The 14,272-nt window shown below is 37.6% G+C and overlaps 1 protein-coding gene across 23 annotated transcripts in view; it reads left to right on the top strand.

Moving 5' to 3' along the window:
- The window catches only part of UBAP2 (ubiquitin associated protein 2), a 106,715-nt gene that overhangs the window by 53,822 nt on the left and 38,621 nt on the right, over positions 1-14,272 (top strand). For 13 of the 23 annotated variants that reach the window (XM_012577608.5, XM_072921892.1, XM_072921884.1 and 10 more), the window contains 10 exons: positions 214-281; positions 1,344-1,533; positions 2,232-2,445; positions 3,682-3,953; positions 4,907-5,085; positions 6,162-6,369; positions 7,538-7,577; positions 10,116-10,299; positions 12,849-12,915; positions 13,596-13,791. In XM_012577608.5, coding sequence (XP_012433062.1) covers positions 214-281; positions 1,344-1,533; positions 2,232-2,445; positions 3,682-3,953; positions 4,907-5,085; positions 6,162-6,369; positions 7,538-7,577; positions 10,116-10,299; positions 12,849-12,915; positions 13,596-13,791 — 1,618 coding nt within the window. The remainder of the gene's footprint in view (positions 1-213; positions 282-1,343; positions 1,534-2,231; positions 2,446-3,681; positions 3,954-4,906; positions 5,086-6,161; positions 6,370-7,537; positions 7,578-10,115; positions 10,300-12,848; positions 12,916-13,595; positions 13,792-14,272) is intronic. The other 10 variants (XM_072921896.1, XM_072921885.1, XM_072921893.1 and 7 more) reach the window with 1 other exon arrangement.

Raw genomic sequence — 14,272 nt, 5'->3', positions numbered from 1 at the left:
CTAACTCAGCCCTCTAATTAAATAGGTACTTGACTCTGTGGAGAAGATTTTACTGGAGCTTGATTACGGTTTTGTCTTTTTAAGCAGAGCTTCAGAGTAGCTGTTTGTAATGGTAGTTTGACTTTACTTTTATCTTGAAAGTGCATGACCAAAATGGAATTTCTGCAGGGAGGAAATATGAGCATATAAAATTCTCCCCCATCTCTTTTTCAGCTTTCTGAAACAAAAGTCTTCACTGCATCTTCTGTTCCAGCTGAAAATCATGTGACTCCTGGGCAAAGGTAAGCTCTTCTTCCATGTTTTCCCTATACTTTAAAAACCTTCTCCTTGATTAAGTAATGTTAGCTTGCACATATAAAATATTGAATAAAAACTCTGTCAGAGATTGGTCTAACTACTCTAAAAACTGAAAAAGCCTTGGTTGCAAATTGTTGTTTCTGTGAGTTCCTGAGTTATGTATTTTTGACTGTGAAAGTGGAGACAAACTTATCAAATGTGTGAGCATAACACATCTTCTGCATCAGGACTGCTTACAGGCAGGGAGAAAAGTAGCTGGGAAGAAAAATTTTTTTGCTATTGAAAAGGAAGCTCTGGCTTTAGTGTACAGAAAATGGAAAGCCTGTCTTTGTAGGTGCAGGAAGTGTTCAGAATGTAGTGCTTTGACAGATGTGTTAAATGAAAGCATGCATTGGCAAAAAGGTGAATTCCCTGGTGAAAATCAGTTACAAGCCTTTACTGATGATAGAGGGTTAAGATCAAGAACTAAAACTAGATCAGTTGCTGCCTCCCTTTGCTTGCCTTTGTCTTCAAATGCCTTGCTGCTGATGTTGTGGAATCAGTTGCTTCCATTAGCTTCATGTTCCTGGAGAGCATGTTAAAGTATAGTGATGAAGGCTTTGGTAGTTGGATAGCGAGATCTGAAAACTAAATAGGCTAATGGTTCTAAATGTCCTGATTCTGCTGTACTGCAGCAAAATTTTCCATATAATATGGATGTGATTTGCATGAGGCATGGTGTATAATTTATATTTCTTCCTTTCTTAAAAGGTAGTATGTTCATGTGGTTTTTTGTTCTGTTCTTCCAGTGAATGTCCTTCAGATTATGTTAGAAAATGTTTTAGTTCATCCACTCAAACTTGGGTGGGATTCTTTTGTTTGTTACTTACTGGCAAAAAGCTCCCTTCTCTCTCTTTTTTGTGATTGACAAAAAACATTTGAAAAGACTGCTAATCAGTAATAATTCTGTTGCTGGGATGGCAGCTTTGGAATTGCTAGTGCTTTCCTCAGTGTCAGTGAAGTTTAATCACTGTGTTCATTCCAGCGAGTTTCACTTTGTCTTATAGCATTGATTTGGTGACACTGCTTCAAAAGCCGGTGACATCTACCCAAGAGACAGAAGGCAACTCATTTGAGTCTCCTCAGCAGCAGACCTTTGGCCAAGCCTTAGTATTCACAAATTCTCAGCACAGCACCCAGATGGCATCAGGAACAGGCAGCTCCAGTGCTGTAAACTCTTATTCTCCTCAAAGTCTGGTAAACTATCTTATGCTTTCTAAATATTTTGTTTTCTAAACGTTATCAATGAGTAAATATTAGAGGTTAAACAATTTTTCCAGTGCTGGTCATATCATGAGATGTTTTGATATTTGTTGAAAAATGAAAATGAAGAATATCATTCTTTCCTTTCAGCTCCGTTCCCCCTCAAAACAAAAACAAACAACAAAAAACCAAAAACAAACAAACAAACCAAACCAAAACTTTTTTCATTTTGCTGGTTAGTTATTTCTGGATTTACATGAAGTAGTTATATTAATTTTTGATTAGAGAGCAGATGTGCACATTGCTTGCTGATGTAGGAGAAAAGAATTTGTTTATAGTTAAGAGTTCTGGGCCAGAAAACAGATGTGTTATTTCCAAGGACATATTCAATTGCTTCTTGTGGAAGCGTACCTTTTTCTGAGTCAGTTTTGGGAGTGAGATGAGGTATTTATCCTCTAAAAAGCAGTCCAACTATTAGTAAATCAATGATATTTTAAGATGCATGGGTTTAAGTAAGTTGGTATTATTGTGATTACAGTAGTGAAAGTTTTTACTGGTCATTTGTTAGTAATCTAGATCTGAAAATATTTTAGCTGCTACCAGATAGCAGCTGTAGACCCTATGATCATGTTCAATTATTAGTTAATATATTAACTCCGCTCCTTCCCCTCTTCTTCTTTGTCTTTTGATAGTCGGCAGTTCTTTGTTCTGGCTTTGGAGAACTCAGATCTTCTAAATTGGCAAACTCTACTGGTTCCCAAATCTTGGACCAATTGAAATCACCAGGACTGGGTCAGTTTACCTCTCAACAAACAAATAGCAGTTCTGCCAGCACTAGCACAGTTGCTGCATCATCTTGGGATCTAAAACCACCTAGTACTCAGTCCTCAGTCCTCAGTCAGTTTGGTAAGTGCTTTGACACAGGTTCTTCTCTATTTCTCTTTATATTAGCCAGTAAGATTCTGTAATTCCAATGATAGTTTAAAATTACTTTAATAAAAGACTTTTTCAAAAAAATTTCATCTTAGTAATACAGTTACTTACAACATTTTAAGTGTTATGTTTATTTGCTGGTAATAAGCATCACAAATATATCATAAACTAAGTTTTGTTAAGCTTAAGTCTATCCCTAAATGTCATTACATGTTTAAAGTTATTGAGCCTTCCAGGCAGTGACATTTTTGATTTAGTGTGCTTAAATATTTACACTTCGTTGGTGACTGTTTTTCAACAGATCCGGGAAAATACCTATTTTCATTGTACCTGTGCTGCTTTTAGCTGAGTGTAAAGTGGTGTACTTGTATTTTATTTTTTCCCCAAATTCTCTCTTCTAATCATTCCATGAATTTTGAATGAGTACTTTGTAATTTCTTCATAATGTGCATCACACCTCAGTGTTCTTTCTGTAGTGTGCTGTGAAGGATTTGGGAAGACATTCTTAAAAAAAAAAAACAAAACAAATGTACATTTTAATGCTTTCTAGTGGACTTCACCAACTGAATAAAAACCCCTTCACACTGGAAATGCTGGAGGTCTCTGTGGTGGTTGACCGGTGCTTTAGGTCACCACATGGCTTTCAGCATCCAAAAATTGTGAAAGGGAAGACTGGGTAAAAACCTGTTCATGTGCAGCATCTCTTTGATTCTCAGGTATTATGAGATGGTAGAAAACTTCCTATTTTTTTTTAAATCTTCTCCTTTGCAGGGGAAGGGAATCCTAACTCACAATACCTCTAAATTGCAACAACTCTTTACTCCTTGGAAGTAATCACATTATATCAGCACAGTTAATTACAGTGAAACTTGAAGTGTTTGATTAGAATAATCTGTAACCGTTTTTGAGGACTTGTGTGTGATAATATTGTGACTGTGTAGATAGGTTTGTTGTCACATTTTTGGAAAAAACTAAATAATGCTTGGCCACAGTTGTTTATTTAAAGTAGGAGATGTATCAGCTGTTGTCCTTATGAGTGTTAGAGTGGTAGTGATCCATGTGAAACCTCTGTGATGTCTGAAAAGACTTGCAAATGCTATAGAACAATAACTATTAAGCATCACCTGGATTCTTGCATAAGAGTAGAACTGTGAAGAGCAGAGTTCAATGCTTTAATTTTGGTATTTCTTTTTTTCCAACACTGATCAGACTTTAAATCCCAGCCTGAGCCATCTCCAGTTCTGAGCCAGCTGACACAGCAACAGCAACAAATGCAGGTGGTTCCTGTTCCTCCTCCTGGGTTGGAGTCGTCCTCCTCCCAGGTAAAACTCCAACAGCCATCATCTGTAGACACCTCTACAGCTGTTAGCAAAATATTACAGCTCCCTACTATCTCTATGGATAACCAGGCAGTGACTGTTCATCAAACCCATCAGAAACAGATAAAACCACCAAAAAGGAGGATAACTCCAGCATCCAAGGTGGGTAATTGAGTGATAGCTTGTCATTAGTAAATTTAAAAATGACAAAAACTTGTGTCAGCAGTGGCATAGCCAGCTGGACCAGGCAGTGACTTGTCCCCTTGTACTGAGCACTGGTGAGGCTGCACCTCAAATCCTGTGTCTAGTTCTGGGTCCCTCATACAAGGAAGATGTTGAGGGGTTGGAGCTTGTCCAGAGAAGGGAACAGAGCTGGGGAAGAACTAGAGCACAGGTCTCAGGAGCAGCTGAGAGAGCTACAGGGGCTCAGCCTAGAGAAAAGGAGGCTCAGGGTAAACTTGATCACTCTGTAGAAATGAGGGTGTAGCCAGATGGAGATTGGTCTCTTCTCCCAGGTAAAAAGTGACAAGACAAGGAAACAGACTCAAGTTGCACTAGGGAAAGTTTAGATTGGATATTAGGAAAAATGTCATCACTGACGGGGTTGTCAATCACTGGAGCAGACTACCCAGGTAAGTTTCTGGAATTGTTTAAAAGATGTGAAGACCTGTTGCTTAGAGACATGGTTTGGTAGTACAGGCTTTAATAGTTGGACTTGATCTTAATGTTTTTGTCCAACCTTAATGATTCTATGATTTGATTTGGTATGTGTTTTATATAAATTGCTGGGGAGAAGGAGAGGAAAAATCTTGGTATATTTCTTATCCATGAAGTAGCATGTACTAAGCAGGATAGTTATTAGGTCCAAAATATTGTGATGATATCTTTTGCAAGCACATAGCTTGGAAGATGGCTGTTGCTGAGTGATTTTTAGATTGACTTAGTAGCCACAGTATGAATGTTGGTGGAGGTGGAAGGGATGTACAAAGATGATACTTTGTTATTGTGGAATAGTATGTTTTACTGCTTCAGCTCCAGCTTAGAGAAGAATAAGTGGATTAATTTCAAGTTGCAGATGCATGCAAAGGAATTATGGCTTCTCTTTTTCCTTTAAGATTCCTTCTTCTGCTGTGGAGATGCCTGGATCAGCAGACATAACAGGGTTAAATGTTCAGTTTGGAGCTCTTGAGTTTGGATCAGAGCCTACACTCCCAGAGTTTGGATCAACTTCAAGCAGTGAGAATACCAACCAGGCGACCAACAATAGCTTATATTCAAAATCTGTAAAGTATGTGTGAGTTGCCCTCCTGCATTCTCAGGTGTTCTTGTAGGGGGTCAAGTTTGTGCCAGAAACATCATGACAGGGTTACAATGTAATGAAAGGAGAAAATATGATAACTTGTTTTCTGTGGACGGTATCTTAAATGATAAATTTCTACTCTAATGATAATCAAAATTTCCCTGGGTTGGTATATGTGAGGCTGGAGATGACTTGAACATAAATAACCTTTCAATAAGCTATCCTTTATAGAATTTTTCTCATGTTAAATTGCCCTGATTTTCACGTGTTTTGGGGGTTTGTTCCTCACTACTCATGCTGTTCTCCATCTGATCCAGCAGAGTTGATCTTTGTACTATATTAGTACAAAGTATTACTTTATTAGTTAGTAGACCGGCAGCAGGTTACAGATCTGATGCTCCTACAGGATAAAAAAATGAGAAAAGAGGCTAGGCTTTTTGTATGCAGAAGCTCTCACTGAAATGCTACAACAGCCATGTTGAGTGCCAGTGTTCCAGTAAACCATTTTTAATTCCTTACTCATTGAAAAATTGGCATCAATAAAAAGCTTCCTGAAATTAATTCAGAAATATTTATAAAAATGAACTTTCACATAACTTCTAGTTTTATGTATGATATTTAAACTAAGTGGACAATACAATATTCCTCCATGTTTTAAAGTATTTTTTAGCTCTTTGCATAATTAATTCTGTAACATTAGAATTCTATTCTTATTGTTGTTATTCATTATATACCAGACTTTATAAATTCTGCTTGTTTAAAAAAGAAAGATTATGATCATTAATTTATCCTTGGAAAAGGTGAAAATAACATGACGGAAAAGTGCTTGCCTTGTTTGGGCTGGATCGAGGAAGGTGAATGGTGCTTAGTGCAACTGATGTTTTGAAGCAGTGATTAGTGACAACCAAAGCAATATTACCATTTTTTTTTGCATTCTTAGATTTTCTAATATAAATAGTGTAGATTTTTCTGTATGTTTAGGGTAGTTCTAGATAGCTATATAGAAGCTGATATTTTCATGAAAGTATTTGAAATACTTACCAAGATGATAAATAATTCTTTTTTTCCAGTGATCCTTTGAATACCTCTTTGCCAATATCCAATACAGCACAGGACTCCACCTACACAACCTCTGCCATCAGCTCTTCCAGTCTGACTTGCTCATCCCAGAACACTAGCCCAGTAACAGCTTCCTCCTATGACCAGACTTCTGTGCATAGCAGGATAGCGTACCAAAGCTCCATGGCTCCATCTGAACCAACCCCTGTTGCAGTTACGGTGAGCTCATTGCAGAAACAGGACCTAAGAATACTTTTACCTGTGTTAGATTTGTATTCCCCTGATACATTAATGCTGTAACCAAGCCAAGTGGTATTTTTGATTCCCAAGCCTACCCTCTTACTTGTTTTTGCTTTTCCTGCTGTGTAGTTATTTTTGCTAATACTGTATTTGGGATATAAGAGCATCTGATTTTGTGGGTGTTGACATCTTAAATTGTGTTTTGACCTTTTTATAGTAACATTTAAAATTCTACTCGAGTTTCCTTCTCTCAAGCAAAGAACTGTCTCTATATGTAAATATTAGTTATGGTATTTTGCCATAGCTAGTAACTTGACAGTTCCTATACAAATGTATTTTATTTACTAAATTTACATGGCACCTAGCAAATGAATCCAAATTTTTTCTTGGCCCCTCCAGTATTACTTTTCTGTTGTATTTAAACAGCAGGGGGAATTAGTTTCATGTGTTATTTTGATAAGCATAAGAAGAGGTCTAATATAGGACAAGGAATCTCTTGGGCGATTCAGACACACCTGCTGTCTTGGTATATGGAATGTAGGTTTATTTTCAAAGAGCTGAGTTTATTGAATGTTTTAGGAACTTGTGAGAGTTTGTAAGTTTATTTACTTCTGGCCTTTGTTATGTGTTGGCTCAGTCACACTTGTCTTCTGCACTAGCTCGTATGTACTGGTGAGGATCAAGCATAGACTATCCACTTCTGTACTCCAGCGTTATCCAAAAAACAACTGGTGCTTCTCAAGTCTTATCTTTCAATGGAAAAAAATTGGCGTCTCTGTGTAACTTGGATAGTTAAAATTGTGAGTTGCATTAGATCAAAAGCACAACCATTTTCTATATGTTAATGCAATTCCTTCTTTCATATTGGTGTGAACCTGAAATTTATGTTATATACAGTACATGGGAAGGTTTGCTGCTGATGGGTGTATTATGGGCAGTGTATGGGTTTCTCTATGTTAGGACACCTTGCACTTGAGACAACTTTATGATGTAGTTTTTCTTAAGGCAGTAAAAATTTAATTTTCTGTCTTGTTCAATTTAGTATGAATATAGAATTTTGCATGAAGCATGTTCAATGTGTGATTCAGTCTGAGCATTTAATATACCTCTAAGACGATTTATTAATTCATTTCTTCTTTTTTTACAGAATGGGCACAGTGGTGTTAGGACACAGGCAACACTTGACAGTAAGTTTTCAAAGCTTGGTTGAGCACAGGACTTTCTGTTTGTTCCTTGCTACTTGCTGTGCACACAAGCATATCAGTGACACCGGGTTTAAGGTTTTATATTGTTCTCCATGACTAATTTATGGGCTGACCAATTTGACTTTATTTGTGCTTGCTAAAATGCTGCTTGCTTCTTGTTTACAATTGAAATATGAAGGCAGGTCTATTAAATCTACAAACCTAAACAACCTTAGGATTAGAGGAGCTGTTTTGCTGTTGGTTTTCCTTTTGAATTTACCTGTCAGAAATCATTTAATATAAAATAAAAAATACAAAATTAGAAATAAATATGAAATTTTTTAGCAGTTCTTCCAGTTCTGAGCTGGGAAGCTGCAAATAGCATTTAGCTGTAGTGAAATGAAGTCACATTCTTTGAGTACACCTCTCACTAGGTATAGTTCTATCTTTGCCCTGTTAGAAGCCTGTGGGGAATAAAGATGAGAAACACATTCCCTCTTCTGAGTTTCTTAATACCTTGTAAACAATACTTCAGTATTGACTCTGGTATAAGTGTTATTTCTTCATCTTGGCCTGTTTGTAATGTAGCATGGACCTGTACCAGGCCTGCAACTCTCCCTGGAGTTAAAATAATTAAAGTATAGTATTCACTCTTCTGATCTTTGCGCTGCGCAATGGAAGTTTTCAAGGACAGTGGTGTGAATTAAAATCTTTTGGAATTCCAACACATCAATTTTAGGTCTAACCTCCTCTTAAACATCTCTTCAGGTAGACCATTAGTGGGTCAATATTTTGTTAATGCCAAGTTGAATTTAAAGGAGCTGGAGTGTACACACTTCAAGTATACAAAGACAGCTTTTCAACAGAAGAACTCTTCTAGTGTTGTGTACAGAGTTAATAAACAAGTTATGAAATTCACTACAGAATCTGTCCTTTTTTTCTACAGAAAACAAAGATCTGAGTATTCCTAATACTTTTGTATTCTGTAGTGGCTTTACTAGTCTCTTTTCCTATACCAGTTCTCCTTTGAGAGCATTTCTGTTTTCTTCTTCCATCAAGTCTATTTCATGCATCCAAATGATTTTGAATTTGTCTTGACTTTTATAAGTACTTTCTCCCTTCCGTATGTATTATAGTGTTTTCAGTTGTGCATCTCTCTTCTTTGCTGTTCTTCTTTAATATCCAGATCTCAAGCTTCCTAAATCTTTATTTCAAAGTACAACTGATGTGTTTTACTCCTGACCATCGTACTTGTCTCCTGTTTTTTTTCGTGTTGCACATTGCATTCAGGCATCTTGTAGGCGATCTTAAGATGGTGAATCTGTCCCTTGTGTTGAGGACGTCTACTTCTACTTCAAGATGGGAATCCTGCTCTTAATATACTGGGAGTTTTAAATATTATTTACTCCTTTTTTATATGAGTTTTACCAGGAGTTACTAGGTGATATAGTTGCTGCCTTCATAACCATGTTTGTCACTTGGATTTCCTTCTCTTAGAGGCCATACTTATTGCCAAGGCCAGGACCTTTTAATTCCTGTTTACATTGCAACCCAACAACCTGACTTTGGTCATTTAGCTAGGAAATCAAATCCATAAAGTGAACAAACTCTAATATATAACTTCCAAGTGTGTATTTGATTTTTGTTTGATGACCAATCTAAAAGTGTCTTCACATACATTACAAGTTAGTGATAATCCACTAGGTAGTGAACCCTGGTGTGGTGTGGAACATAGCCCAGCAGAAGGTAGGGCTCAACTCTTTTCTGAGATTTATTGGTGAGTGAGTGTCTCTAATTCTTTGTTATTTTTTGTAGGAGTAGAAATAAGTGAAACAGGTGGGAATCATGTTGGGCAATAGGATTTTTAGGCATCTTATCACAGTATAGTGATCCTATAAACAAGTTTTTTTCTGTGTACCTAAAAATGTAAGATAAAACCTAACACTTTTTAGCACCTAAGTAAAGTGAGTCAATATTTGACAGCTCCTTAGCCATAAAAAATGCTTAATGTATGCTCAATTCTGGCCTTTCATTGTAGCTTTTTTCATTCTGTTGCAGTACACTTTTAACTGACTATACCGAAGTGATAAGTTATCTACCCGTGTACTCCAGCAATCTCAGTCTCCATTTCCAAGGGTGCTGCGTAGGTCTGAATGAAGAAACAGAGCTGTAGGTGAAACTAGATTTTTAGAGTGCCTTGAAAAGGCAGAAATTACTTGTGTTTGCTGAACCAAAAGCAAGAAATTTTGGATTGACGTGTGGATAGATAGTGGCAAGCGAAGTGCAGAAGACAGTTGTTTATTACATGTGTAGAATGATAATTGTACATTTATTATAAGTAGAGAGCTTAAAGGGGAAGAATGGTAGTTCCGTTGTATTTGAATTTTCCTTCATAGCCAAATTGCTTGATATGGTTATCAGTTCTTAATGGTCAGATTATTGCAGACCAAGGGGAGAATGCTACTCTGTTCCTGCCACCTAGTCTGGGATGTCAGGTATGCTGGAATTTTAATTTGAATGTCTCTTTTTAACTTGTTGCAGCTATTTCATCAGTTGCAGCACCTAAGACAGAGTCTTCTCCCTCCCTACCTTCAGCTGGTTCTCTGCCCAGTGTGGTGTCTACCACGGCCTCACTTCTGCCTTCAGCATCACAGCACATGGCAGCATTGCCCACCTTGCCTCAGTCCAGTGATCTGGCCAGCAGTTCACTCTCCCAGCTGAGCAGGTACAGTAAAGTTGTGGTAAACTGAGTGGGTTAGTTTTGAGGATAGGACAGGTCTAAGAGTGTTTCCATATAGGGCTGGAACGCACCAGGGGTCCCTTTTCTGATGTGAACCACAATTAGGAGGGAGATTCAGAGGACAACAGAAGGCAGCTCTGGGCTGCCTTCTAATGGCAGAGCAGCTGCTGCTCTCATGATACATATACAACTTTGTGTTTCAAGAGGTTTGCTTCAATCATGCCAGCTAAATCAGCTAAATTGAGTCCCCCAGTTTATTTTTCCTACTTTGTGCCTGCTGTTTTTGATCAGTGTTATATGTTTGAAACTATTCTTTAACAATTTACTACATGGCAAATTTGAAATAGCGTAGTCTCATTTGTATTTGTATTTCTTAAAATTAAAACCCAGAAACAATTTCACAGGGAAACTGTGTGTATTCTCTTTTTCTAAGATATTTCCTTAAGATATTTGAAAATAACAGTTGGATATTCCTGGAAGTGCATCTAGCACAATTCAGCTCTTTTGCACTGTCTCTCTGTTTTTCTGAATGCCTGTTACATCGTCAGTCAGGTTGATGTGTTAGGATTTTAGCTTTTACATTTTTCATTTATTTGTAATCCTGCAATTCTTTAATGTATTGCCTCTAAACTCCATATAGAGTGTTAGCTACACAGTGTCTTCACATTTTGGTTTGACAAAACAATTCCTCTTTAGGTCTGGGACTCAAGGACACCTTACTATCTCAGGCCCTGGAAAGTATAAACAAAAGTGAGATGGTGGGGAGCAATCTTGGGGTAAATGAATTAATTACCTGAAGCTGTAATTGAAACATTAACTGCCAGTATGCAAATTGACCAAACTTCATAGTGTGAAAACTCGTGACTGGTCATCCATGTCTGGGTGTAGTCCTTGGGGAGGCTTCATATGCTCTTAAGGTACCTGAAGGCCCTCCAATAAATATATTCACTTTTTAGTCTCTTAATTTTGTCTGGCCTCTGGTTTTAAGGAAGCCTGAAAAAGGCATCAGGATGACAATCCTGAAGCTTCATTGATTGAGTTACAGTTTTGATGTTTACCTTTGTACTGTATTTGTTAATACAATAAACTTATCTGGGATATTAGGGAGTTTTTTTCCTGTTTAACAACTAGGACATAGTTTATTTTCTTTTAACACTCTATTTTTTGTTGAATAAAATAGTAAATATGTTGAGCAAGAACTATTCCCTTTACATTGGTCACGTTTCCCCTGGTTTGTTGAAAAGCTGTGTAAACTGATGGAAATTTCAGCTGGAGGGCAAGGCTGTTGGACAGATACAAAGTTTCAGCCATCATCAGGATACCTGAAATCCAAATATGTCCAACTTGGTAGAGCTGATGGCTGTCGTCTGTGTCTCTACCATAGGTCAGATGGTGAATTAAGACTTATCAAAAGAGCTGGGGAGAGTGATAAGGGAGTGGTATAAAACTTAAGTTTCCTTTGCTGCCTGAAGTGATGTGGTTCCAGTTCCTGAAGAAAGGGGACAATTTTGAAAGTTGATCTATGAAACTGTGAAAGTTTATTCTGAGCCCATGCCTTGAAGAGCTACCAGAAGCGTTTGCCTTTAAATTAGGTCATGTAATGAAGCTGTCAGCTTTGGTATGAAAACTGTGTTTTCTTGTGGCTATTTCCGTAGACAGCACTAAACTAATTTTGTTGTTAGGATCTCTCCTGCTTCTTATTTAATAAGGAGGGGGTTTTTTTGAGCACCAATCTATACAGGTGTTGTATATCTTCATTTTGGTTACCTTTGTTCTATGTCGGTTCAGTTTGTTGCATACCCTATACAGTAGGTTACATTCTTCACCTCGAATATAAGGTATAACTTGTCTTTTTAAATGTTCAAATGCCAGTTTTAGTCACCTTTCAGGGAGGGATTTAAAGGTCTCTGGATGAATTATGAGACAAGTACCTTGCAGTTGTAATTGTTTGAGTTAATGTTATGCAACTCAAAATGTGAGAAACAGCACAGTGAGTCAAACCAAAGTACTGCCTCACTTAAAATCAGTCCCCCATGGTATGCAGCAGCAGAGAAAGAATGAGAAGCCAGGCTTGCGCTTGTGTGAACCTTGTTTTGATTTTGGACTTCATGTGTCATGGAATCATTGCTATTTGATTCCTAAAGCAACTATAGTTTTTCTAAAGATACAGTAAATTGAAAAATATAAACAAATGGAGTGTTAGATGTTTCTTCTTAATAATAATGACCCTGTGCTTGATTTTTTTCATTGAAAAGTAGTAGTCTACTAATTAAAGTAAAAAGTGCCTGTAGAGGTGTCTGTATTTATACAGACACATATACATGCACATATACATGTAAGAGTGTGTGTATGTGTACATATGTATGTGTATGTATACACACACTCTTACATGTAATTTTTTCTTTAACTACACTGTTACTGTAGGTGTGTACACACGCCTAGAATTTTAATTCTTCAACTAATGCTCTACTGCATATCTGTATTTGTTAAAAAGGGAAAATTAATTTTATAAATTCTTTACAATTTCCTTCCAGCTCCCTTCCCAATCATCAGACCAGCCTCTCTCCTGCCTCAGTGTTGTCTTCAGGCACATCACATGTGGTACGTCTTGTTAGTATTGAAACAAGTGCTTGGCAAATAGTCAATTTATCTCATAATTAGGACCATCTCTTAAAGTTGGATGTGTCTCAGTACCCCAAGAGCCAAAAGAAGAGCTTTACCTCGGGGAAGAAGGACTGTCAGCCCTCTTGTGGGGGAAAGGCGATTACCACTTGTGATTTGTGCTAGATCAGGAATAGCTATGACAGAGACTTGCCAGGTACACAGCTGAGGGAAATTGTCGTGCCAGCTAGAGAGGATGAAATAAAAAAAAAGCTGCTTACAACTAATTTATTACAAAACAAAACAAAAACAAACTTCAAAGTGGCAATCTGAAATGTCTCCAAAATGTGGACTGTTAGCAGTCTGCACTGGAGAGGTTAGCTGACAAAATGCAGGTGATGGAATGTTATATGTTACATTTGAGTTACTGTATTATAATTTTGTGGTGGTACAGCAGTTTGAGTTTAGCTCTCATACAATAATTTTCCTTAAATTACAAAAGCATTATAAGCATGCAACTTAGTTGCTTGCTTGGTACATGGATAATGCGTATCTTTTGCATGTGCTGCTGTTACTTTAGAAGTTTTTGGGTTTTGGGTTTTTTTTTCCCCTTTTCCCCATCATCTTCCACTGTGGTTTATTTGCTCTGTGATCCTCATTCTTTTTGTCTCTTTTTCTAGCACACTAGTATTGAAAACACAACTTCTCTCCAGCCTTCAACAACCTTTTCAACTGCTTCAACCTCAGCCACTAGCACCACCTCCTCCGTTGTCAGCATGACAAGCAGTATGAACACTACAAACAGCCTTGGCCTGAGTGTTACCAGTGTGTCTATACCAGCTGCTACCACACGGGCAGCTCCCTTAATGTCTTCAGGTTGGCAATATCAACAGGTCACGTGGATAGACAGAGGATTTCAGTCAGCAGGGCTGTCAGTTGAGCATCTGACCCTCCATAACAACACTTAAGAAGTCCACACTCTTCACTGGCGTTTCCAGCATGCTTTATTTGCTGGCTTATGAAATAAAGTTTCCTGATTTTATGTATTTGAAATATTTGTTAGGGTGTTATGTGGCATTTTTATAGCATATTCCATCCCCAAAGAGCTTTATAAATACACACCAGAGCAGTTCCGGCTTGGGAAGTTTTGGGCTAGAAAATTCGCCCAGTTTGTGTTCCGAGCTGTGATTAGCTCCTGACTATGAGTTCACATAGGCTATAGTTTCAGGCTGCTCTGTGACTTGAATTAATTTGGCACTATCAAAATATACTGTAGTGGCCTCATTATCATGTGTCACATCCCTACTGCCACTTCCACAGAAAGGAAAGAAATGTCTGGGTCATTGCACAGAAAATA

This window comes from Taeniopygia guttata, chromosome Z, assembly GCF_048771995.1.
Source record: "Taeniopygia guttata chromosome Z, bTaeGut7.mat, whole genome shotgun sequence".
Lineage (NCBI taxonomy): Eukaryota > Metazoa > Chordata > Aves > Passeriformes > Estrildidae > Taeniopygia > Taeniopygia guttata.
Note: the sequence above shows the minus strand (reverse complement) of the source record. Positions and strands in the feature narration are given on the sequence as shown.